Raw genomic sequence first — 27,131 nt, 5'->3', positions numbered from 1 at the left:
AACACACTTGTGTCAGTATAATTGCTGCAACATTAAAGACATGGCTGCTATACATCTGCTATTGAGAAAACATATGAAGAAAAGGCAATCACAGGTCATTCCTCTGCAAATGAGATATTGACTGGTTTATGAACGGTTTCTTATGATAGAGATGGTATTTTCTGTACAACTGTGTTAAGTGCTCTTTTGGAAACGGAAACACATTTGTCTGCATTTTATTTTATAACAAAAATACAACGTTGAACCCAATTAACGTTCAAATCCTCAAATATTTACTGTATGTCAAATATAACAGATAATAAAAGAAACCATAGAGCCTCCAACATATAATCAATATAAATGAATAGGCCCGTGAATATAAAACTTTAGTCTAAACGGTATGGTCCCTCCGTGTACCATTGACTGGGAGGTTGTGCCGTCCACAGACTTATAGTCCTAATGATCAGCCATTCTTTCTGACTGGCAGTCACCACAATACGAACACACTCAATGTCAAAGGCAATCTTGTGGTCCACGTCTTGAACCTCAATGTTGCCAAATTTAAACTCCCCTAACGTGATGTAGGAAGAACACTGCCTTCCTCTCTTTGTCCCCACCAGCTTCTCTCCTACTTCCAGAGCTCCATGGTGCAGGATGTCGTTCTGACGATCGTCCGTTCCTGTCACAATTTTTATCTTGCTGATTTGAGTTGGTTTGTGTAAGATAATGACAAAGAAGTCTCCGGTAGAGGGGTGTTTCCCCCAAAAGTATTCGTCCACACTGCTATAAGCCTTGGTGGCGTCATAGTTTTCAAATACTTGAATGTTTGTGTACAGGCTAGCAGGAGGGTTGTCAGGGATATCAATGGAGTCTTCTTCAAAGTCATCATCCTTCAACTTGTTCTCTGCCCCTTTATATGAGGAGTAGTAGCCCATGTGCTGGAACAAGGAGGGCTTGAAGCGGATCACGTCTTTCTGGGCAAGCAGGTCCCGGAAGTGAATGAGGAGCCAGTCACAGGGCATCTCCTGGTAGAACATGAGCAAGAAGTGGGCCAGGCGTGGCAGGTCTCTTGAGTGGTAGAGCTTCCCTATGTAGCCAAGCTTGGAGAACTCCAGCATCACCCAGTAGGACCCTTCCCTGGAGGTGACCACCTTCTTCAGGGATGTCAGAAAGTTCCGTGAGCAGCGCACATCATCCTCCAGCATCATGTAGAAATCAGAGAGGTTGGTGCAGAAGTTGAGGAGAAAGGCATAGTCCACGTTCTGTTTGGAGCGGAATCGTACCCTGTCCTCTGGGTCATTGTAGTTCCTTTTTAGCCCATCCAGTGATGGATAGTACTCCTCAGGGGCATGGATCACCAGGAGATGCCCAGCGATGATGTGGTGGGCAAACTTCCTGGAGATGTCCTGCACCAGGTTTTCACACCAGGCCAGGTCAAAGTCTGCCAGGTGGACCACCACCACAATCTCTTTCAGCTCCTCATAACTGGACTGGTCAAAAATAGATTTGATCGTCTCCATGAGGTAATTTCCTCTTTTTCTTTTCACGGATGACAATCCAATGGTTAGATATTCTGTAAACACAAACATTGATATGACTATATAAATAATAATAATAAAAAAGACAAATAAATGACTTTCAGGATCAAATACATGTGTATCTACAGGTATATTAAAAGGTACATTTACTCTTTCGGGGCACTGGGTTCCCAGCGAGGTAACGATATGTGACGTTTATGGTCCCAGAGAAATTAGTGAGGTCTCTGAAGGTGTGAACATATCTCTCAGTGTTTGAAGGATGCATTGATGTCTCTCTCAGCGGTCTTTTACCCGCCTCCTAAAAAAACGACGACAGCATTGTTACTCAAAATGTAAAATACAAATATGACATCATAGGAAGGAAGATCCAGAGACAGCCTACCATCATGTATCCATCCTCCATGTAGAGATTGAAGAAGAGGAGACAGGTGATCAGGACCCCCAGAAAGGGGATGGTGGAGCGTTTACGGAAACACCTCATCTTGTCCAGGGACTTCCACACCAGCCTCATGATGGAGACACTCACTGGTGGAAGAGAAATAACAGCATTAAAACAGAGCCTAATCAGTTAAAGGATATCATTGATGTGCACAGATTTCCTGTAGAGCTCTGGAAGATTTTTATTTAATCCCCTAAAGCAAGTTGTTTGAACAAATTGGTAGTTTTCATTCGCAAAAGACTGTCTGTAGACTGTCTGGTAGGTCATATTGATTTACATCCCCCAAAGTCAATCCAGTTTTGTTGAATGTACAGTATGTCTATGTGAGTGCGTACACAGAACTGCCTGTACAATGTGTTTTTTGTGCTTGTTTGAATTCAGCAGTGCATGTATGCATATGTAAGGGTATGTACACCTCTGAAAAAAATTAAGAGACCACTGCAAAATGATCAGTTTCTCTGGTTTTACTGTTTATAGGTATGTGTTTGGGTAAAATGAACAGATGTATTTATTTATTTGTTATTTTACCAGGTAAGTTGACTGAGAACACGTTCTCATTTACAGCAACAACCTGGGGAATAGCTACAGGGGGGAGGTGAATGAGCTAATTGTAAACTGGAGATTATTAGGTGACCGTGATGGTTTGAGGACCAGATTGGGAATTTAGCCAGGAGACCAGGGTTAACACCCCTACTCTTACAATAAGTGCCATGGGATCTATAATGACCTCAGAGAGTCAGGACACCCGTTTTAACGTCCCATCCGAAAGACAGCAGGCTACACAGGGCAGTGTCCCCAATGACTGCCCTGGGATATTGGGATATTTTTTTAGACCAGAGGGAAGAGTGCCTCCTACTGGCCCTCCAACACCACTTCCAGCAGCATCTGGTCTCCCATCCAGGAACTGGCCAGGACCAACTCTGCTTAGCTTCAGAAGCAAGCCAGCAGTGGTATGCAGGGTGGTATGCTGCTGGCATTGTTTTATTCTATAAACTACTGACAACATTTCTTCCAAATTCCAAATAAAAATATTGTCATTTAGAGCATTTATTTGCAGAAAATGACAACTGGTCAAAATAATAAAACAAATATGCAGTGATGTCAGAACTCGAATAATGCAAAGAAAATAAGTTCATATTTATTTTTAAACGACAAATTACTAATGTTTTAACTTAAGAAGAGTTCAGAAATCAACATTCAGTGAAATAACCCTGATTTTCAATCACAGCTTTCATGCGTCTTGGTATGCCCTCCACCAGTCTTTCACATTGATGTTGGGTGACTTTATGCCACTCCCGGTGCAAATATTCAAGCAGCTCAGCTTTGTTTAATGGCTTGTGACCATCCATCTTCCTCTTGATCACATTCCAGAGGTTTTCAATGGGGTTCAGGTCTGGAGATTGGGCTGGCCATGACAGGGTCTTGATCTGGTGGTCCTCCATCCACACCTTGATTGACCTGGCTGTGTGGCATGGAGCATTATCCTGCTGGACAAACCAATCCTCAGAGTTGGGGAACATTGTCAGAGCAGAAGGAAGCAATTTTTCTTCCAGGACAACCTTGTACGTGGCTTGATTCACACATCCTCCACAAAGACAAATCTGCCCGATTCCAGCCTTGCTGAAGCACCCCCAGATCATCACCGATCCTCCACCAAATGTCACAGTGGTTACGAGACACTGTGGCTTGTAGGCCTCTCCAGGTCTCGCACGCTCTGTGAAACTTGGCAGAGGATCGGTGATATGCATATGTATACATGTAATGTACTGTGTGTGTGTGCGAGTGTGTGTGTGTATGTATGTGTGGTGTGCATGTGTGCATGTGTGTGCGCTGACACATACACACACTTGTACAGTGTGTTGTACGGCCCTCGATCTCCAGCCATTCCCAGTGGACCTCTGGCAGAGAGCTAATCTGGGTCAAAGTGCAAACTTCTGAGAAGGGCCTGGGAGAGGCTCGCTTACACATGAATCAGTCCTCCCGTCCTCATTATGCTCGCCACTGATGGAACCACAAAGCCTTTCATGTTTCCTTCTGACCTTAAAGGTAAATACTCAGAGAGCTTTCACTCTGGGAGCAGCTTGGATCAAAAGCCTTATTCAATAGGAGCATATTGTTCCCCAATATAGGACAGAAGTGGGAGAGAGTTTGGTGTACCTGGAAGTGTTGCTGACAGACCTGCAGTATATTGGTAGAAATATGAGCTGTGCTATTGCAGGGTTGTCTGATTTACAAATGAACATTTTCTGTAATGTACAGTATAAACAGCCTCTGAGATGAATGTATGCTGACAGGAACAAATTGATCGTACTCTTCCCATAAAGAAAACATATTATTGAAGAGGTGAATATAGTCTTTACAGACAACTAACTGCCAGCACACCAGCCGAGGTCCACCTTTGGCTCATTTCCTAACAATTTCCAAACTTCCTGTAAATTTAATATGAATATACATCGCTGTTCGAGTCAATCCTTTTGCAATACAGAAGGATAATGAAGAAAAAGTGCTTTAAAAAAAGCCAATTAATCTTATGTAAAACGGCTGCTCAACGCGGCTAATGAGATGCCATTTTAATAAGCGGGTGTGTTGTACAACAAAGCCATTTTGGTAAACACTATTGTTCATTTGTTTGCTGTCAACATTCAGGTGACATGCAGCCTAGGCGCCAGTCTGTTTCTGCATCAGCCAACTTGTTGTTGCCGTGTCAAACATGGGGACCAGTGAGTCGATTTTAAAGTTCTCCAAGCTTTGCACCGGCCTCTTCAAATATTCATGTCCAACACTGTGTGTCGTCTTCAGCACAGTAATGTGATGTTCCAGTGTGGGCTGAAGAACTGCCACTAGCCAGCCACAGAAGAGCTTCATTGGTATTAAACCTACAATTTCATCAAATTCACCACTAAAAATACTAAATTATACTACAAATTACAGTCACATTTACCCTGTAAAAATGAGAAGTAGCCACCATGTGACACCAATCTCTTCAACCAACCCAGTCAGCTACTTGATCTATGAGGCCCTTATTGAATGGATGATGACTGTTATAGCCTTAAAATATCATATTCAACATATGATCATGGTGTACAGAAAGCTACACCATTTATTCACTCAGCTATAGCAGTCCATAAACAATGGCCGCCTCTCTCCTTCCAAATAGCAGTGACGCTGAATATGGTTATGGTGTCATTGAGTGTCCTCTCACCCCCCACCCCACCCTGCACAGTGCTGCTGGGCTGTGACGGACTGTGGAGTCCATTTTGTCACCTTGTTTCATTCTGTGTCAGATTGGAAATGCATGGAGGATTATTGCCTGGTGTTCAGGATGAGTGATGATGGGCACTGAGCCTGGCCTGCTCTTTCTCTCCTCTTGTTTGTGTGGGGATGTCAGAGCTCAGCTGAAGGAAAGAGTAATCGATTATCTTGGTCATGGGTGTTAGTGGACATTTCAGTTTGTTTTATTGTGTCTCGGGGAAAACATTCATAACGTCACTAATAACAATAGCAATGACTATTGAAACAACAAAGAAGAGGAATTAGGAAGATGGAGTACTTCTTCCAAATGATATGGATATATCCATCAGACATGCACACAGCTATGAGGAGCTGGAAATGCAGCTGAGATTTGCTGGCCAATTTGTATGTAGCCACAGGATTCCTTTAATTAAAACCTCTTAAATATAAGGTGTCCTTTCTGGTACCGGTTCCGACCATAATTTTTGCTTAACAATCGACATGTAGATGGAAATGGCTTGCATTGAGCAAAAGCCCTGGTTCCCACAGACAGTCATTTTTTTCTGTACCTGTGTGAAGTAGTATGCGAAATCTGAAACCACTTGAAGCTGGGATGTCCCACCTACCATTTCATTCGCTCTTCCGACTGTCCATCAACTCTTGGCTCCTACAGCTCAGCCACTGACAAAGAATACCATCGTTACATTGTAGCACATTCAGAGATTTATAGCCATTCATCTAAAAATAATTAATAGATTTTAAACAAAAAAACACTTTCTGTTTGTCATAGACTGAGGTGGGAGGCGAGTTCCTAACGAGTTCAGGAAGCCAAGCTAGAGCTCTGTGAAACATTTTGACCTAAAGAGACTTAAATAATATCCACATTTTCTCTAACACTAAACATACCAGTGGAGGCTCCTCTGAGGAGGAATGGGAGGACCATCCTCCCCAGTGAATTTCATAAAAATAAAAATTGTAAAACAATAAAAAAGTTATCCTTTTTAGATAAAACTATAAAAAATATATTGACATTTCGCCAAATAATTTACTAAAACACATTGTTTTGCAATGAAGGTCTACAGTAGCCTCAACAGCACTCTGTAGGGTAGAACCATGGTGTAGCCAGAGGACAGCTAGCTTCCATCCTCCTCTTGGTACATTGACTTCAATACAAAACCTAGGAGGCTCTTGGTTCTAACCCCCTTCCATAGACTTACACAGTAATTATGACAAATTCCAGAGGACGTCCTTCAACCTATCGAAGCTGTTGCAGCTTGAACTGACATGTTATCCACCCAATCAAAGGACCAGAGAATGAATCTAGTACTGAAAGCATAGACTACAGCTAGCTAGCATTGCAATGCAAAAAAATGTGGTGAGTAGTTGACTCATAGAGAGAGAAAGACAATAGTTGAACAGTTCTCAGCAAATCGATTTCTTCAGGAATGAAGTAGAAGCAAGAGAAAGAGAGAGAGGGAGAGATTATTATGTTTTTTTTCACTTTCAGTTTAACTTAACTTACAAACACCCGGCTCAAACAGAGGGACGCTATGTTAGCTAGTTGGCTATGACTATCCAATACAACATTGGAACTCTTCCAAGTCAAGGTAAGTTTTTGGTTTTATTAATGTATTGCCACCGGGGCCCGCCAGTGTAACTGCTAAACTGCTTATTGACTTTACACTAACGTTACTGCACGATTGTAGCGGGTTTACTAACGCATCAGTTTTATTAGCTATGTTGACTAGGACATTACTTGAGCTAATATGGGGACAATGATGTACCCCGTGTGTAACGATTAGGACATGGTTTGGTTTGGAAAGGTTATTTAGCCTGGTTACGTACAGCTGATGTGTTGTGCATTGAAGTCCACAAAAGAAGGGAAAGGGTGAGAGGAGGAAAGTACATAGAGGCGAGAAGGAATACAACGTGGCTGCTATGAAAATTATCTGTGTTTATGTGTGATCAGTGGTGTATTCATTCCACCAATTCTGTTGAAAAAAACACTTCTTAAACATGTGGCAAACGAAACAGGGATAAAAATACCTGACTTTGTCCAATTGAAACTCTTGTTTGCAACAGCTGTCTGTCACCTCCAATGAGTCTTCAGCAGTTTATATATTTTTTTAATAATTTCTTTGAGTATGCAGCATTACTAGTTATTGTTTATGGCTGCCTCATAATAAATTATGACTATTTATTTATTTATTTATTTATTTATTTATTTATTTTACCTTTATTTTTAACTAGGGAAGTTAGTTAAGAACAAATTCTTATTTACAATGACGGTCTACCGGGGAACAATGGGTTAACTGCCTTGTTCAGGGGCAGAACGACATCTTATATTTTTACCTTGTCAGCTCGGGGATTTGATCCAGTAACCTTTCGGTTACTGGCCCATCGCTTTAACCACTAGGCGTAGATTACATTTTCGTTTACATTTAGTTGCACTTAACTGGTTAATTACATCATCTCTGTTTTTATCTCATGCTGTTCCACCTGAATGTTTCCAGTGCAACTGTTGATATTTGATGTCAGATGAACTGTCAGTTCCCAGGGCTGATCAATTGGTTACTCTACATTATTTTACAGATTGTAAAATCTAGAACTAGTGGACCACTGGATCCATCCAGACCCCTGTGTTTCTACACAGGGAGAGAGTCAGTGAACAGTGCAAGTTATACTGGGCACATACTGGTTGAATCCATGTTGTTTCAACGTAATTTGTCAAGTATTGTGATGTGGAATCTATGTAGAAAAGACATTGGATTTGCAAAAAGTGACATTTCAACCACTTAATTATGTCATCACGGAACCAATTTTCAACATAGACAAATGAAATATGAAATATGTTGAATTTGATCATACATACATCATAAATGGATTATTCCTGTAATTTGAAAGTTACACATCTTGAAAATGTCATTGCTGTCAAGCAAAAACATGTTAGAACTATGGCAACAATGGACAAATTAAAAGAATCCCAAAAGATAGTTTTGGGAGGAATTTACCTTTAATAATGAATATGTTGGATTCATGTCTCCATTTCAACCAAAATCTAAGTTAAACTAAATCAAATAAAACTTCATTAAACATGCATTTAAAGTTTGATTTGATGTCCTTTTCTTTAACTTAGATTTTTTGGTTGAGATGGAGACGTGAATGCAACATATCAATTATACATTTGTAGACAAACTGGAATTAAAATCACACTAGATCACTGGCACAAAATATACATCTCCTTCAAATGTTGATATTTTGTGTTGACAACCAAACACAAACTCAATGTCACTTTTGCAAATACAGTAAATACCTTGTTGACAAGTTAATAGGCTATCAAATTATATGTTGGATTCACATCTCCAACTAAACCAAAAATAAAAGTTAAAAAATAGGATTAAGCTAGTGGCTCAGATGAAACTATCCAAGCATTAGATACAATGCATTCGGAAAGTATTCAGACCCCTTGACTTTTTCCACATTTTGTTACATTACAACCTTATTCTAAAATTGATAAAAATGTTGTTGTTTTTTCTCCTCATCAATCTACACACAATACTCCATAATTACAAAGCAAAAACAAGTTCTTCGAATTTTTTGAAAATGTATATAAAAAAAACCTGGAAACATTTAGATAAGTATTCAGACCCTTTACTCAGTACTTTTTTGAAGCAACTTTGGCAGCGATTACAGCCTCCAGTCTTCTTGGATATGAATGACACTACAAGCTTGGCACACCTGTATTTGTTGAGTTTCTCCCATTCTTATCTGCAGATCCTCTCGAGCTATGTCAGGTTGCATGGGGAGTGTTGCTGCACAGCTATTTTTAGGTCTCTCCAGAGATGTTTGATCGGTTCAAGTCCGGGCTCTGGCTGGGCCACTCGAGGACCTTCAGAGACTAGTCCCGAAGACACTCCTGCGTTATCCTGGCTGTGTGCTTGGGGTTGTTGTCCTGTTGGAAGGTGAAACTTTGTCCCAGTCTGAGGTCCTGAGCACTCTGGAGCAGGTTTTCATCAAGGATCTCTGTACTTTGTTCCGTTCAGCTTTCCCCCAATCCTAACTAGTCTCCCAATCCCTTCTGCTGAAAAACATCCCCAAAGCATGACGCTGCCACCACCATGCTTCACCGTAGGGATGGTACCAGGTTTCCTCCAGGCGTTATGCTTGGCATTAAGGCTAAATAGTTCAATATTAGTTTCATCAGACCAGAGAATCTTGTTTCTCATGGTCTGAGTCCTTTAGTTGCCTTTTGGCAAACTCCAAGCGGGCTGTCATGTGCCTTTTACTGAGGAGTGGCTTCCGTCTGGCTACTCTACCATAAAGGCCTGATTGGTCGAGTGCTGCAGAGATGGTTGTCCTTTTGGAAGGTTCTCACATCTCCACAGAGAAACTCTGGAGCTCTGTCAGAGTGACCATTGGTTTCTTGGTCACCTTCCTAACCAAGGCCCTTCTCCCCTGATTGCTCAGTTTGGCCAAGCTCTAGGAAAACTCTAGGTGGTTCCAAACTTCTTCCATTTAAGAATGATGGAGGCCACTGTGTTCTTGGGGACCTTCAATACTGCAGACATTTGTTGGTACCCTTCCCCAGATCTGTGCCTCGACACAATCCTGTCTCGGAGCTCTACAGACAATTCATTCAACCTCATGGCTTGGTTTTTGCTCTGACATGCATTGTAAACTGTGGATACTTATATAAACTGGTATGTGCCTTTCCATATCATGTCCAATCAATTGAATTTACCACAGGTGGACTCCAATCAAGTTTTTGAAACACCTCAAGGATGATCAATGGAAACAGGATGCACCTGAGCTCAATTTTGAGACTCATAGCAAAGGGTCTGAATACTTATGTAAATAAGGTATTTCTGGTTTTTATTTGTAATAAATATGCAAACATTTTTAAAAACCTGTTCTCACTTTTTCATTATGGGGTGGTGTGAGTGGCACAGAAGTCTAAAAGCACTGCATCTCAGTGCAAGAGGCGTCACTATAGTGCCTGGTTAAAATTCAGGCTGTATCACATCCGGCTGTGATTGGGAGTCCCATGTGATGTGTGCAGAGGGTCCCTGGTTCGCGCCCGGGTATGGACAAGGGGACGGTCTAAAGTTATATTGTTACATTGATGCTGTTGACCCGGATCACTGGTTGCTGCGGAAAAGGAGGAGGTCAAAAGGGGGGTGAAACGGCTAGCTTAGTTAGCGGTGGTGCGCACTAAATAGCGTTTCAATCGGTGACGTCACTTCCTCTGAGACCTTGAAGTAGTTGTTCCCCTGCGGCTTTTGTGGAGCGATGGGTAACGATGCTTTGTGCGTGACTGTTGTTGATGTGTGCAGAGGGTCCCTGGTTCGCGCCCGGGTATGGGCGAGGGGATGGTCTAAAGTTATACTGTTACACCTAGTTACATTTTTTAAAATAAAGAAGATGGGAGATGGAGAGAGAAAACACTGCTCTCTCTCCCCCCTCAGGGTGAAATAGATACTTATCAAGACCAACCTCAAAAGGTAAAGGGAGTAATTCATCAGCTTTCCTGTAGTGGTATCATGTCAGTAGCATGCCTTAGGAACAGCCAGATAATGGGGTTTAGTGAAGCGTAAGCTCCTCACACTTTGGAATAAAGCTGTAACGTAACAAAATGTGGAAAAAGTCAAGAGGTCTGAATACTTTCAGAATGACCTGTACATCTCCTTTAAATGTTGATATTTGGTTGCATAGTCAATGTATCACAATTCAATATGACTTTTGTAAGTACAGTAGATAGCCTTAACTTTAGACTATCCTACAAACTAATGTAACAACCTTAAAATTAGTGAGGTTACTGTAACTGTAAAAGTATTATTATGTAAACATAGAACGCATGCATGGTCAAGATAGCATGTCGCAGGTCTGTGGAGATCTTCACAATATAAATATGTCAGAATCTCCAACAGCATCGATCACTTGCACTCTGTACTTGTAATGTAATCTCAACTGCCATCCAGGTCATTTGGTTCTGCTGGATGAAGCACAGTGATAACACATTAAGTTGCTGTATAAATACAAAACATCTGATATTGTATTCCCATGTGAATTTGGTTGTGCTTTTAGATGGTTGAAAAGATAACCCATAGGGAATTCAACAAACTTCTGGCGGTCTTTTTGACTGGGTGAATAAAGGTAGAAATCTGACTGTGTCAACCAAAAATGGCCCACATTTCTACAGTATGTTGAAATGACGTTTAAAAGAAAAAAAAGTTTACTCAATCGTTAATCTCGGCACCCAGAACAAAATTGCTCAATTGTTGATGTATTTGTCTCATGAATCATCCATTGGCCCAATAAGCATCAATGGGAGGTGATTCGCATCTTGGCATGTGGGTGGGTACACTACTCACAACACATTTGACTGAGGTCATTGCTCAGTCTGCTCTCCAGCGTAGATATAATCAATTCCCTGTTATTACATTATTCCAGTTGCTTGAGGCCCTGGGCCATCAGGCTGTGGAATATGATATTGTTGGAGACTTTCCCAGTGTGATGACTGTCTCTCAGCGTTGCACCAGGAGGAGGATTGGGAACTATCCAGCTAGTCTGAGTCCCATTTCCAATGACGAATAGCCCTCTTGTCAATAATGCCCCGAGGGACCATACTTGCCATGGATCATTCAGGAGACATGACAGTGTGTGTTGTTGCACAAATGCCAAGAAGAGAATAGGGGTGATATCAGACTGTGGGAAAATCTGTTATTTAGATTTTTCATTTGATTTCAAATGATTTTACATGTGAGAGAATGGCTGTAGATACAATAGGGAATAACATTATTCGGTAAGATATTATTACAGATGAAAATGACAACTTTTGCTAAGTCCATCACATTTACATTGATGTGAACGCTGAAACGTTGTGTAATGTGCCCTGCCCATGTCAAATAAAACCTGTATTCACAAGCCTATTGACTTGTAAACACCTCACTTCCCTCCCTTATACTACCTTGTAGTAAAATTCACTGGGCATGTTTTGTTAGTGTTTCCAACCCAAAAAATACCAATAAAATCACTACAGTCTTGAAGTTAACATTTCAGGAGATAGTAGGAGAAGATTCAATGGTGCTGTATACAGGTCTCGATTAGATGTTGGTCTCCATAGTGACCACCAGAGTAATTGTAAGGTAGCATCAATAAGTGGGTCCTGCAGGGTTGATCTCAGTGGTACAGGTAAAGGGGAAAAAAGAATGTAATGACTGATGAACATAGTTATATACAATTGTTTCCAACAGGCAGTGTTGATTAATCACACAGGGTGTTGGTGACACCAGACCCAACCCCCTCTATTGGAGCTGGGTAGTGAGGCTGCAGGGAGGCGCTGCTCTAGAACACAGTGACACAGTGACTCAGCTGACAAGAGGGGTGAACATGTAGTAGCAGAAGTATCTGAGTTGGGTTCAGGATCAGGGACAGGATCAGGTTCAGTTTCAGGATCAGGTTCAGGATCAGGGACAGGTTCAGGATCAGGTTCAGGATCAGGGAGAGGATCAGGTTCAGGGATAGGATCAGGATCAGGGACAGGGATAGGATTGTGTTCAGGGACAGGATTAGGTTCAGGGACAGGATCAGGATCAGGGACAGGTTCAGGTTCAGGGATAGGATCAGGATCAGGGACAGGGATAGGATTGTGTTCAGGGACAGGATTAGGTTCAGGGACAGGATCAGGATCAGGGACAGGTTCAGGTTCAGGGATAGGATCAGGACCAGGATAAGGGACAGGATTGTGTTCAGGGACAGGATCAGGTTCAGGATCAGGTTTAGAGACAGGATCAGGATTAGAGACAGGATCAGGATTAGAGACAGGATCAGGATCAGGGACAGGATTAGGATTAGAGACAGGATCAGGATTAGAGACAGGATCAGGATTAGAGACAGGATCAGGATTAGAGACAGGATCAGGAATAGAGACAGGATCAGGATTAGAGACAGGATCAGGATTAGAGACAGGATCAGGATCAGGGACAGGTTCAGGATGTGTCAGGCAGCAGCAGTTATTGGTAGAATACTGATGAAGGGGTGATATTCCTCATACTACCCGTCCTGTATCCACAGAACTCACACTGTCTGCTTTGCCATCCCACAAACAGTTTGGGTGGAACTAAGTGTGGAAAACCCAATCACCTTTTATCCTACTAGGATTACTTGCAGAAAAGGCTGACAAATAGTTCTGTAGAGAATGATAAGGCAACCTAACAGCCAACTCTGCAAAAACGATACCAACAACTAATTGGCACTGAACAGCCAGACTCAATTAACCTGAGGCATTCTATCATTCCTAGCCTGTCTGTCTAGTTCCCAATCTGCTCCTCTGTCGGCCTGTCTGTCTAGTTCCCAATCTGCTCCTCTCTAGGCCTGTCTGTCTAGTTCCCAATCTGCTCCTCTCTAGGCCTGTCTGTCTAGATCCCAATCTGCTCCTCTGTCGGCCTGTCTGTCTAGTTCCCAATCTGCTCCTCTCTAGGCCTGTCTGTCTAGTTCCCAATCTGCTCCTCTGTCGGCCTGTCTGTCTAGTTCCCAATCTGCTCCTCTGTCGGCCTGTCTGTCTAGTTCCCAATCTGCTCCTCTCTAGGTCTGTCTGTCTAGTTCCCAATCTGCTATTCTGTCGGCCTGTCTGTCTAGTTCCCAATCTGCTCCTCTGTCGGCCTGTCTGTCTAGTTCCCAATCTGCTCCTCTCTAGGCCTGTCTGTGTTCCCAATCTGCTCCTCTGTCGGCCTGTCTGTCTAGTTCCCAATCTGCTCCTCTGTAGGCCTGTCTGTCTAGTTCCCAATCTGCTCCTCTGTCGGCCTGTCTGTCTAGTTCCCAATCTGCTCCTCTGTCGGCCTGTCTGTCTAGTTCCCAATCTGCTCCTCTGTAGGTCTGTCTGTCTAGTTCCCAATCTGCTCCTCTGTCGGCCTGTCTGTCTAGTTCCCAATCTGCTCCTCTGTCGGCCTGTCTGTCTAGTTCCCAATCTGCTCCTCTCTAGGCCTGTCTAGTTCCCAATCTGCTCCTCTGTCGGCCTGTCTGTCTAGTTCCCAATCTGCTCCTCTGTAGGTCTGTCTGTCTAGTTCCCAATCTGCTCCTCTGTAGGTCTGTCTGTCTAGTTCCCAATCTGCTCCTCTGTAGGTCTGTCTGTCTAGTTCCCAATCTGCTCCTCTGTCGGCCTGTCTGTCTAGTTCCCAATCTGCTCCTCTGTAGGCCTGTCTGTCTAGTTCCCAATCTGCTCCTCTGTCGGCCTGTCTGTCTAGTTCCCAATCTGCTCCTCTGTAGGCCTGTCTAGTTCCCAATCTGCTCCTCTGTCGGCCTGTCTGTCTAGTTCCCAATCTGCTCCTCTGTAGGTCTGTCTGTCTAGTTCCCAATCTGCTCCTCTGTAGGTCTGTCTGTCTAGTTCCCAATCTGCTCCTCTGTAGGTCTGTCTGTCTAGTTCCCAATCTGCTCCTCTGTCGGCCTGTCTGTCTAGTTCCCAATCTGCTCCTCTGTAGGCCTGTCTAGTTCCCAATCTGCTCCTCTGTCGGCCTGTCTGTCTAGTTCCCAATCTGCTCCTCTGTAGGTCTGTCTGTCTAGTTCCCAATCTGCTCCTCTGTCGGCCTGTCTGTCTAGTTCCCAATCTGCTCCTCTGTAGGCCTGTCTGTCTAGTTCCCAATCTGCTCCTCTCTAGGCCTGTCTAGTTCCCAATCTGCTCCTCTGTCGGCCTGTCTGTCTAGTTCCCAATCTGCTCCTCTGTAGGTCTGTCTGTCTAGTTCCCAATCTGCTCCTCTGTAGGTCTGTCTGTCTAGTTCCCAATCTGCTCCTCTGTCGGCCTGTCTGTCTAGTTCCCAATCTGCTCCTCTGTCGGCCTGTCTGTCTAGTTCCCAATCTGCTCCTCTGTAGGCCTGTCTGTCTAGTTCCCAATCTGCTCCTCTGTAGGCCTGTCTGTCTAGTTCCCAATCTGCTCCTCTGTCGGCCTGTCTGTCTAGTTCCCAATCTGCTCCTCTGTCGGCCTGTCTGTCTAGTTCCCAATCTGCTCCTCTCTAGGTCTGTCTGTCTAGTTCCCAATCTGCTCCTCTGTCGGCCTGTCTGTCTAGTTCCCAATCTGCTCCTCTGTCGGCCTGTCTGTCTAGTTCCCAATCTGCTCCTCTCTAGGCCTGTCTGTCTAGTTCCCAATCTGCTCCTCTGTCGGCCTGTCTGTCTAGTTCCCAATCTGCTCCTCTGTAGGTCTGTCTGTCTAGTTCCCAATCTGCTCCTCTGAAGGTCTGTCTGTCTAGTTCCCAATCTGCTCCTCTGTAGGTCTGTCTGTCTAGTTCCCAATCTGCTCCTCTGTCAGCCTGTCTGTCTAGTTCCCAATCTGCTCCTCTGTAGGTCTGTCTGTCTAGTTCCCAATCTGCTCCTCTGTCGGCCTGTCTGTCTAGTTCCCAATCTGCTCCTCTGTCAGCCTGTCTGTCTAGTTCCCAATCTGCTCCTCTGAAGGTCTGTCTGTCTAGTTCCCAATCTGCTCCTCTGAAGGTCTGTCTGTCTAGTTCCCAATCTGCTCCTCTGTCGGCCTGTCTGTCTAGTTCCCAATCTGCTCCTCTGTCGGCCTGTCTGTCTAGTTCCCAATCTGCTCCTCTGTAGGTCTGTCTGTCTAGTTCCCAAACTGCTCCTCTGTAGGTCTGTCTGTCTAGTTCCCAATCTGCTCCTCTGTCGGCCTGTCTGTCTAGTTCCCAATCTGCTCCTCTGTCGGCCTGTCTGTCTAGTTCCCAATCTGCTCCTCTGTAGGTCTGTCTGTCTAGTTCCCAAACTGCTCCTCTGTAGGTCTGTCTGTCTAGTTCCCAATCTGCTCCTCTGTAGGTCTGTCTGTCTAGTTCCCAATCTGCTCCTCTGTAGGCCTGTCTGTCTAGTTCCCAATCTGCTCCTCTGTCGGCCTGTCTGTCTAGTTCCCAATCTGCTCCTCTGTCGGCCTGTCTGTCTAGTTCCCAATCTGCTCCTCTGTCAGCCTGTCTGTCTAGTTCCCAATCTGCTCCTCTGTAGGTCTGTCTGTCTAGTTCCCAATCTGCTCCTCTGTCAGCCTGTCTGTCTAGTTCCCAATCTGCTCCTCTGTAGGTCTGTCTGTCTAGTTCCCAATCTGCTCCTCTGTCGGCCTGTCTGTCTAGTTCCCAATCTGCTCCTCTGTCAGCCTGTCTGTCTAGTTCCCAATCTGCTCCTCTGAAGGTCTGTCTGTCTAGTTCCAATCTGCTCCTCTGAAGGTCTGTCTGTCTAGTTCCCAATCTGCTCCTCTGTCGGCCTGTCTGTCTAGTTCCCAATCTGCTCCTCTGTCGGCCTGTCTGTCTAGTTCCCAATCTGCTCCTCTGTAGGTCTGTCTGTCTAGTTCCCAAACTGCTCCTCTGTAGGTCTGTCTGTCTAGTTCCCAATCTGCTCCTCTGTAGGTCTGTCTGTCTAGTTCCCAATCTGCTCCTCTGTAGGTCTGTCTGTCTAGTTCCCAATCTGCTCCTCTGTAGGCCTGTCTGTCTAGTTCCCAATCTGCTCCTCTCTAGGCCTGTCTGTCTAGTTCCCAATCTGCTCCTCTGTAGGCCTGTCTGTCTAGTTCCCAATCTGCTCCTCTGTCGGCCTGTCTGTCTAGTTCCCAATCTGCTCCTCTCTAGGCCTGTCTGTCTAGTTCCCAATCTGCTCCTCTGTAGGTCTGTCTGTCTAGTTCCCAATCTGCTCCTCTCTAGGCCTGTCTGTCTAGTTCCCAATCTGCTCCTCTGTAGGTCTGTCTGTCTAGTTCCCAATCTGCTCCTCTGTAGGTCTGTCTGTCTAGTTCCCAATCTGCTCCTCTGTAGGCCTGTCTGTCTAGTTCCCAATCTGCTCCTCTGTCGGCCTGTCTGTCTAGTTCCCAATCTGCTCCTCTCTAGACCTGTCTGTCTAGTTCCCAATCTGCTCCTCTGTAGGCCTGTCTGTCTAGTTCCCAATCTGCTCCTCTGTCGGCCTGTCTGTCTAGTTCCCAATCTGCTCCTCTCTAGGCCTGTCTGTCTAGTTCCCAATCTGCTCCTCTGTAGGTCTGTCTGTCTAGTTCCCAATCTGCTCCTCTGTAGGTCTGTCTGTCTAGTTCCCAATCTGCTCCTCTGTAGGTCTGTCTGTCTAGTTCCCAATCTGCTCCTCTGTAGGCCTGTCTGTCTAGTTCCCAATCTGCTCCTCTCTAGGCCTGTCTGTCTAGTTCCCAATCTGCTCCTCTCTAGGCCTGTCTGTCTAGTTCCCAATCTGCTCCTCTCTAGGCCTGTCTGTCTAGTTCCCAATCTGCTCCTCTGTCGGCCTGTCTGTCTAGTTCCCAATCTGCTCCTCTCTAGGCCTGTCTGTCTAGTTCCCAATCTGCTCCTCTGTAGGTCTGTCTGTCTAGTTCCCAATCTGCTCCTCTGTAGGTCTGTCTGTCTAGTTCCCAATCTGCTCCTCTGTAGGCCTGTCTGTCTAGTTCCCAATCTGCTCCTCTGTCGGCCTGTCTGTCTAGTTCCCAATCTGCTCCTCTCTAGGCCTGTCTGTCTAGTTCCCAATCTGCTCCTCTGTAGGCCTGTCTGTCTAGTTCCCAATCTGCTCCTCTGTCGGCCTGTCTGTCTAGTTCCCAATCTGCTCCTCTCTAGGCCTGTCTGTCTAGTTCCCAATCTGCTCCTCTGTAGGTCTGTCTGTCTAGTTCCCAATCTGCTCCTCTGTAGGTCTGTCTGTCTAGTTCCCAATCTGCTCCTCTGTAGGCCTGTCTGTCTAGTTCCCAATCTGCTCCTCTGTAGGCCTGTCTGTCTAGTTCCCAATCTGCTCCTCTCTAGGCCTGTCTGTCTAGTTCCCAATCTGCTCCTCTGTCGGCCTGTCTGTCTAGTTCCCAATCTGCTCCTCTCTAGGCCTGTCTGTCTAGTTCCCAATCTGCTCCTCTGTAGGCCTGTCTGTCTAGTTCCCAATCTGCTCCTCTGTCGGCCTGTCTGTCTAGTTCCCAATCTGCTCCTCTGTAGGTCTGTCTCTCTGACAGAGTAATGAAAGACCAGTACTACCACACAGATTTCCTCCAAGACCACTGGATCACTACTTCACTGCAGGCGGTTGAAAGGTCTACCCATGTTCTCACCAAATCAATTGTAATTGGTTTCATTCGGGCAATAATTTGCTCATTGCTCTGCTATTTCAGTCTAAATGCAGCTCAAAGCATCAATCTACAGGTTATGTGGTTAAATACAAGTTCTAACAGTCGTATAACCTTGTAACAATGTGTGGAAAGTGTAAGGTGTTGTACGTGAACAGGGCTGTGGTTGCCTATGTTAAAAGGTTCACCACCGGGTTCACCACCGGGTTCACCACCGGGTTTCACCACCGGGTTCACCACCGGGGTTCACCACCGGGTTCACCACCGGGTTCACCACCGGGTTCACCACCAGGTTCACCACCAGGTTCACCACCAGTTACACCACCGGGTTCACCACCGGGTTCACCACCGGGTTCACCACCAGGTTACACCACCGGGTTCACCACCAGGTTCACCACCGGGTTCACCACCGGGTTCACCACCGGGTTCACCACCGGGGTTCACCACCGGGTTCACCACCGGGTTCACCACCGGGTTCACCACCAGGTTCACCACCAGGTTCACCACCAGTTACACCACCGGGTTCACCACCGGGTTCACCACCGGGTTCACCACCAGGTTACACCACCGGGTTCACCACCAGGTTCACCACCGGGTTCACCACCGGGTTCACCATCGGGTTCACCACCGGGGTTCACCACCGGGTTCACCACCGGGTTCACCACCGGGTTCACCACCGGGTTCACCACCAGGTTCACCACCAGGTTCACCACCGGGTTCACCACCGGGTTCACCACCGGGTTCACCACCAGGTTCACCACCAGTTACACCACCGGGTTCACCACCGGGTTCACCACCGGGTTCACCACCGGGTTCACCACCGGGTTCACCACCGGGTTCACCACCAGGTTCACGCACGGGTTCACACACAGACTGTTAAACAGCCACCACTAACATAGAGTGGCTGCTGCCAACACACTGACTCAACTCCAGCCACTTTAATAATGGGAATTGATGGAAATTGATGTAAAATATATCACTAGCCACTTTAAACAATGCTACCTAATATAATGTTTACATATCCTACATTATTCATCTCATATGTATATGTATATACTGTACTCTATATCATCTACTGCATCTTTATGTAATACATGTATCACTAGCCACTTTGAACCATGCCACTTTGTTTACATACCCAACATTACTCATCTCATATGTATATACTGTACTCAATACCATCTACTGTATCTTGCCTATGCCGCTCTGTACCATCACTCATTCATATCTTTATGTACATATTCTTTATCCCTTTACACTTGTGTCTATAAGGTAGTAGATTTGGAATTGTTAGGTTAGATTACTTGTTGGTTATTACTGCATTGTCGGAACTAGAAGCACAAGCATTTCGCTACACTCGCATTAACATCTGCTATCCATGTGTATGTGACAAATAAATTGGATTTGATTTGAGGTTCACACACAGGTTCACCACCGGGTAAAACAGCATCACTCAAATGAATAAGAGCAACACTGAAGATTCAGCTCTGGTACACCTGAGGCCAGATGGGAGTCCACAGACAGACAACAGGTAGACTGTCTTGGACATATTTTTTTTTCTCATTTAGACATCAATGCGGTACTGTGTGTTTCCCCAGACCTGGCATATATGTATGAGATGCAGCCTGTCTTGCACTCAAAAAGTTCAGTCAGTGATGATTTCAAAGAATGTGTGAATGAATGCTACTTTGAACCAGACGTTATACCTCCAGCTAATACAAAGGTCTCATATGTAGAGATTGTCCACATAAGCAGAAAAGAGAAAGGTGCCATGCATGTACTGCTCCCAGTGATGTTGTGACAAGGGAATGTGTCATTTATGTGATAACGACTGTTTATGAGAGTGCTAAGCCAAGGCATTGATGGGCTTTGCGATGCTGGAGAAATGCCAGACAATAAAGAGCAGTCAGGATCAGTAGAGCTGGTCTCCACTGACTCTCTGCAGTCAGGATCAGTAGAGCTGGTCTCCACTGACTCTCTGCAGTCAGGATCAGTAGAGCTGGTCTCCACTGACTCTCTGCAGTCAGGATCAGTAGAGCTGGTCTCCACTGACTCTCTGCAGTCAGGATCAGTAGAGCTGGTCTCCACTGACTCTCTGCAGTCAGGATCAGTAGAGCTGGTCTCCACTGACTCTCTGCAGTCAGGATCAGTAGAGCTGGTCTCCACTGACTCTCTGCAGTCAGGATCAGTAGAGTTGGTCTCCACTGACTCTCTGCAGTCAGGATCAGTAGAGCTGGTCTCCACTGACTCTCTGCAGTCAGGATCAGTAGAGCTGGTCTCCACTGACTCTCTGCAGTCAGGATCAGTAGAGCTGGTCTCCACTGACTCTCTGCAGTCAGGATCAGTAGAGCTGGTCTCCACTGACTCTCTGCAGTCAGGATCAGTAGAGTTGGTCTCCACTGACTCTCTGCAGTCAGGATCAGTAGAGCTGGTCTCCACTGACTCTCTGCATTGTTGATGCTTCGCTCCCTGGGAGTCTCGCTACGTTATCAGTGATCATCAAAGGCACTGTCAAGAAAATTTGAAACTGGGGCTTCCAGAGGCTGAAACTGGGGCTTCCAGACGCTGCCTGCGACGCTAGACACATCTAAATGAGACAGGCTTATTAATTCTTCAAAAGCCACCAAGTTTCCTTTTCCCTAAGACTGATTTTGGTACATTTAAAAAGTGTAGAAACTCAGTTTGTGTACATTTTACTTGAGGTAAACCTGAGAGACTGTTTTATGCTTATGGGGTCAAAAAAATTACCTTGCACAATGCACATCTACGTACAGTGTGAAATCTACATCCCAACTGTCTGAAACATCAACGCTTTAGTTATATTTATGATTGCAAAGTAGATTGACTCTTTAAACAAGAGAGAAGAAGCCAGTACTTCAAAATGCACAGAATTTAATACCACTTCACCAATTTAATACCACCCAATATTTCATTGGCTCTCTCTCTCTCTCTCTCTCTCTCTCTCTCTCTCTCTTCTCTGGAAGGGATGATGAAATGATGCAGATAAGCTCTGGAAGGGATGATGAAGATGCAGATAAGCTCTGGACCTCCCTCTCCACAGGAAGATATAATGGTCTTCTCCTTTTTGAAAATGTCACAAAAAAAAGGGAACTGTTAATCTCAATAACTTGAAAATAATAATAATTTAATTTGGTGGGTGCTTGTATTTGTCCAATTTCACACATGCACAAGTGTGTATTAATTAACACGTGTGAATTGGAGAATTGGAATGACTCAACCTGACAAAGGAACTGAAACAGAGCTCATTCCAAACCGACAGGTCATTTATTCTACACTCCAATTCCCGGCGCATGCAGTAACTCAATTTTCCCATTTTTGGTAAATTAGTCTAGTCAGCTATCTAAACTTGTTGTAATCATGGTCGAATTACTGACCGGACACACCAGGCACGTGCCCAGGTGCCCTGACCTCCAGGGGGCCCCCATTGATTTAGTTAGTCTCACACAGATATCATATTAACATGGCAGAAGTCCTGGCAAAATGTGTAGAATTGCGGGAAATTATCTTAAAAACTGCAAAAATATTTCTCCACCTTATGGCAAAATGTGTAGAATTGCAACAAACTTGCTGTGAAATTAGTTATAAAATTGCAAACTCTCTAAAAATCTGCCTAGGGCCCCAAAAATGCTAGGACACACACTCCCTCCCTCCTGACCTCCTCACACCTCCTCTCTACTCCATGCCTGGAGCCAGACTCTTGTGTTGTCTACCTCAGAGAAGCTGGTACTTGGCATAAAGAAGAGGCTCCAGTGGATTCTGTGCTCCGCCTGCCAATGGACTCTTTTGATCAGCCGCCAGGTGATGACAGACAGGTGATAATCTCTCCGTCCCTATCTTATTCCCTTTCTATTTGTTTTTGTATTCTGTATTCTCTCTCTTTTATACTCTCTCTCCTATTCAATTCAATTCAAAAGGCTTTATTGGCATGGGAAACATATATTTAAAGGAATAGACATCTCAAATGTCATATTATGGCTATATACAGTGTTATAATGATGTGCAAACATCTCCCCACTTCCTCTCTCCTTCTCCCTGATCTGGAATGTGAGCACACAGGCTTTGGTTCCTGTTGTCTGTCCTGTAGGAAGAACAGCTGTTTGCATGAATCTTTAATGCACATTGTTCATTCACCCACATCAGTGTATCTCCATTCTAGCAGATGTATATCTGTATCCCCTCATTCTCACTTTAAACAACTTCAAGAGCTGGTTATTCATAGTGCTCAAATCTGTATTCACTCATCGTTTTTCTATTCTATGGGGATTGCTCAAATTGAACTTGATCATTAAAATGTTTTAAAAGCGTTTCAACAACTTGCAAGTGGTAGTGAGACAAAGTAAGATTAAGAATAACAATCTCCTCAAAATATAACAATCACATCTGCATTTACCTAAAGTGTGAGAGAATTAGTGGCTTTTGTTTGTCCATGAATATAATAGGAAAAAGGGGATACCTAGTCAGTTGCATAGGGAAAAGGGGATACCTAGTCAGTTGTATAGGGAAAGGGGGATACCTAGTCAGTTGTATAGGGAAAGGGGGATACCTAGTCAGTTGTATAGGGAAAGGGGGATACCTAGTCAGTTGTATAGGGAAAGGGGGATACCTAGTGTCAGGATTTGGCCAGGGTTGTTCCGGTTTTTGGTCACTAGAGGCCCCCATTGTGCCTTTTGACCTTTTGTTTTCCCTTGATCCCCATTATTATTTGCACCTGTGCCTCGTTTCCCCTGATTGTATTTAAACCCTTTGTTTTCCTCAGTTCTGTGCTCTGTGTTTGTATGTTAGCACCCAGCCCTAGTACTCTGTGTACTCTTGTTGATCCCGGTGGACTCTCTTGAGGAATTCTGTTTTTTTGTTCTTGTTTGTTTGTTTGTTTTTTGAGTATCTTTTGAGGCTTTTTGTGCTATTCCTTCCACCTTGTGGATTTACCTTTTTGTCTTGGAGGATTACCTTTGTTCTTATGGAATTCCTTTTGAGGTTGTGGAGTTACATGTTTTCCTGAAGAACTTCACTTTTTACTTCATTAAATACACCGTCTCAAGTACTGCTGTGTCTGCCTCATCTTCTGGGTTCTGCCGACTATTCGTGGCTCAGTTGGTTAAGTGACTGTTTCTCACTCCGGAGACCCGGAGTGACCGGGTCCTGACACCTAGTCAGTTGTATAGGGTAAGGGGGGATACCTAGTCAGTTGTATAGGGAAAGGGGATACCTAGTCAGTTGTATAGGGAAAGGGGATACCTAGTCAGTTGTATAGGGAAAGGGGATACCTAGTCAGTTGTATAGGGAAAGGGGGACACCTAGTCAGTTGTATAGGGAAGGGGGGATACCTAGTCAGTTGTATAGGGAAAGGGGGACACCTAGTCAGTTGTATAGGGAAAGGGGGACATGTAGTCAGTTGTATAGGGAAAGGGGGATACCTAGTCAGTTGTGTAGGGAAAGGGGGATACCTAGTCAGTTCTATAGGGAAAGGGGGATACCTAGTCAGTTGTATTGGGAAAGGGGGATACCTAGTCAGTTGTATAGGGAAAGGGGGATACCTAGTCAGTTGTATAGGGAAAGGGGGATACCTAGTCAGTTGTATAGGGAAAGGGGGATACCTAGTCAGTTGTGTAGGGAAAGGGGGATACCTAGTCAGTTGTATTGGGAAAGGGGGATACCTAGTCAGTTGTATAGGGAAAGGGGGATACCTAGTCAGTTGTATAGGGAAAGGGGGATACCTAGTCAGTTGTATAGGGAAGGGGGGATACCTAGTCAGTTGTATAGGGAAAGGGAGATACCTAGTCAGTTATACAACTGAATACATTCAACTGAAATGTGTCTTCCACATTTAACCAAACGTCTCTCTCTGAATTAAAGAGTTGCGGTGGGCTGCCTTAATCCACATCCGCGTGGGTTAACTGCCTTGCTCAGGGGCAGAACGACAGATTTTTCCCCTTGTCAGCTCACCCAACGCTCTAACCACTAGGCTACCAGTCAAACATATTTATTTTGCCACATGATGGGGCTGTGTGCTTAACCCTGTGTTGTTGCCCGCAGCAAGTCAACATTCAAGCCTGATGGTATAGGGATGCCTCACTGCACTGAGATGCTCTCGTACAAAGAGCAAATTACTTTCCTTTCCTTTGGGATGTAGTTCAGTGGATTTTTAAAAGACTACTTGGTATAGTCTTATTGCTACTGTATACGTGTGTGTCTGGTGTTGAAAGGACTTCTCTGCTAACCGGCCAGTTATCCTTCCAGGTAAAAGGACTTAAGCCGTCCCAGGCTCATTATGGCAAATCTCCAAAAGCATAGATGGAAATAAAAATGTTCTTATGACTGTAGAAGAGGCTTATTACTGAAGAAATCAAACCAAAATGCATTCATGGCATTTAGGCATGTATCAGAAGACATACCTGCTCGCTAAAGTCAATTTACTTTGTGGGTTGTAGGAGAGCCTAGGCTGGCGTCATAGATGGATACATTAATGGCTCTGTCATTAGTTGTGGCGGACTGTGAAAACAAGAGCAATGATCAACAACATAACCTCATTACCTTGGTGTTTTCAAAAATCACAAGTTTCACATGCCTCTTTTCAGAGATTCTGGGATCTTCACAGGGAAGTGAATGGGCTGAGGGTGAAGGAGAAAGAGTAAACCAGAGAGAGGGAAAAGGAGAAAGAGGGTGGTCCACAAGGCCCATCTCATTATTCAGAGAGACACTCGAGGCCACCGGAAAAAGCGCACTTCATTGTTTTTGTCAAACTCAGTCCGGCTTTATGGCGTGTTCAGTTCTTAGGGCCTCGTAAAGAGAGAGAGAGACAATCTGATCACCTCACCCTGTTTCATACACAGTGCTGCCTGACCTCAACACAGTATTCTGATATTAACTCACAGCCATAGACGTACCACTGATATATTGTCTTTCCTCACAGTATAAATGTTACTGCATGACTTCATTAAAAAGCCATTACCAGGGACTTTATGTCATGGATTTTGGCCAAAACAAAAAGGGAAATGTGGACTAAAGTAGATATATACTGGTAATGACATTAGAAAGACACTCTTTAACCTGTTGAGTGTAGGGGGCAGTATTTTGATGTTTGAATGAAAAACGTACCCAAACGAAACTGCCTATTTCTCAGGCCCAGAATCTAGAATATGCATATAATTGTCAGATTAGGATAAAAAACACTCTAAAGTTTCCAAAACGGTCAAAATATTGTCTGTGAGTATAACAGAACTGATATTGCAGGCGAAAACCTGAGGAAAATCCAACCCGGGAGTGCTGTTTTTCCTGAAAGCTCTCTGTACCATTGCTTGCCTCCGCTCCATTTAAAGAGATATCAACCAGATTCCTTTTCCTATGGCTTCCACACGTTGTGAACAGTCTTTAGACATAGTTTCAGGCTTTTATTTTGAAAAAATGAGCGAGAAAGAGCACATCACATCATTGTATGGCTGTTTTGCATGCGCAACAGTTTGCAGCAGACATTTTCTCTCTCTCTCCTATTGAAGAAGGTACAGTCCGGTTGAAATATTATTGATTATATATTGTAAAAACAACCTGAGGATTGATTATAAAAAAAACGTTTGACATGTTTCTACGAACTTTACGGATACTATTTGGAATTTTCGTCTGCCCGATCGTGACCGCTCGAGCCTGTGAACATAACGCGCCAAACAAATGGAGGTATTTTGGATATAAAAATTATCTTCATGGAACAAAAGGAACATTTATTGTGTAACTGGGAGTCTCGTGAGTGCAAACATCCGAAGATCATCAAAGGTAAGCGATTCATTTTATTGCTTTTCTGACTTTCATGACCAATCTGTTTGTACTGTTTTGTCTGCTGAGAGAGATGTCCTTACATAAACGCTTGGTATGCTTTCGCCGAAAGGCTTTTTTGAAATCTGACACGCCAGGTGGATTAACAACAAGCTAAGCTGTGTTTTGCTATATTGTACTTGTGATTTCATGAAAATTAAATATTTTTAATAATTTAATTAAAATTTTGTGCTCTGCAGATCAGCGGATGTTGACGAAAATGATCCCGCTAACGGGATGGGTGTATCAAGAAGTTAACCACACGTCTGATACACACAGTAGAACATTTCAAACCCACACATATTACGGTAATATCACACACTTAAAAATGCAGTGACACTCAGGCTAATCCATAAGTTCTTTGTTTCCACAAAGTGAAAGGCCACTACAGATTTCTTGAAAACACTACTGTCTCTGCCACCCCTTAGTGAAATAGATTGGCTTGTAACTCTGGATGCTACTTCTCTCATCACACTTCTAGAGCTCACAAATTATTTTTTTGTATTTTACCCCCAATTTTGTGATATCCAATTAGGATCTTGTCTCATCGCTGCAACTCCCCAACGGGCTCAGGAGAGGTGAAGGTCGAGTCATTCGTCCTCCGAAACATGACCTGCCAAACCGCACTTGTTTACACCTGCCCGCTTAACCCGGAAGCCAGCCGCCCCAATGTGTCGGAGGACCTGACGACCAAAATCAGCCGCAGGCGACAAGGAGACGCTAGAGCACCATGTGCCAAGTAACACCCCCCACCCAAATCCTCCCCTAACCCGGAAAACACTGGGCCAATTGTGCGCCGCCCTGTGGGACTCCCGATCACGGCCGGTTGTGACACAGCCTGGGATTGAACCGGGTCTGTAGTGACACCTCAAGCTTGCGCCACTCGGAAGGCCCCCGTTAATAGGATCTGTGTCTTCAGAGCTTACAGAGTGAAGCACAAAGTCAGATCCTATTGAAATAGAATGAGTGAATAATCCACCAAGAGGCTCTTACTTTGTCAGCTTCTCCTTTGTGCCAATATGTGTGACCCGCTGGCCGCTTTTTCACAGATCAAACAGTCACGCATCTG

The 27,131-nt window shown here is 44.4% G+C and overlaps 1 protein-coding gene across 2 annotated transcripts; it reads right to left on the bottom strand.

The window, feature by feature from the left end:
• Window positions 1-208: 208 nt before the first annotated feature.
• On the bottom strand, window positions 209-27,131 carry LOC118396190 (alpha-1,3-mannosyl-glycoprotein 4-beta-N-acetylglucosaminyltransferase C-like). Of its 2 annotated transcripts, XM_035790293.2 has the most exons (4): window positions 27,056-27,131; window positions 1,900-2,042; window positions 1,668-1,815; window positions 209-1,552 (listed from the first exon to the last, which is right to left on the bottom strand). In XM_035790293.2, coding segments are annotated over exons 1-4 (1,479 nt in total). In that variant the 5' UTR covers window positions 27,057-27,131; the 3' UTR covers window positions 209-365. The 2 variants fall into 2 exon arrangements, with proteins under 2 accessions (XP_035646186.2, XP_052323029.1); XM_052467069.1 differs by lacking the exon at window positions 27,056-27,131 and having other exon boundaries at window positions 1,900-2,695.

The sequence above is a fragment of the Oncorhynchus keta genome, chromosome 17 (assembly GCF_023373465.1).
Source record: "Oncorhynchus keta strain PuntledgeMale-10-30-2019 chromosome 17, Oket_V2, whole genome shotgun sequence".
NCBI classification, from domain to species: Eukaryota; Metazoa; Chordata; class Actinopteri; order Salmoniformes; family Salmonidae; genus Oncorhynchus; species Oncorhynchus keta.
Note: the sequence above shows the minus strand (reverse complement) of the source record. Positions and strands in the feature narration are given on the sequence as shown.

Excerpts from the sequence above, each read along its gene's own strand:
- LOC118396190 (XM_035790293.2), bottom strand. Across the intron at positions 1,816-1,899 it reads TGGAGGATGGATACATGATG|GAGGCGGGTAAAAGACCGCT; the intron begins GTAGGCTGTCTC and ends TCGTTTTTTTAG. Across the intron at positions 1,553-1,667 it reads GAACCCAGTGCCCCGAAAGA|AATATCTAACCATTGGATTG; the intron begins GTAAATGTACCT and ends TTGTGTTTACAG.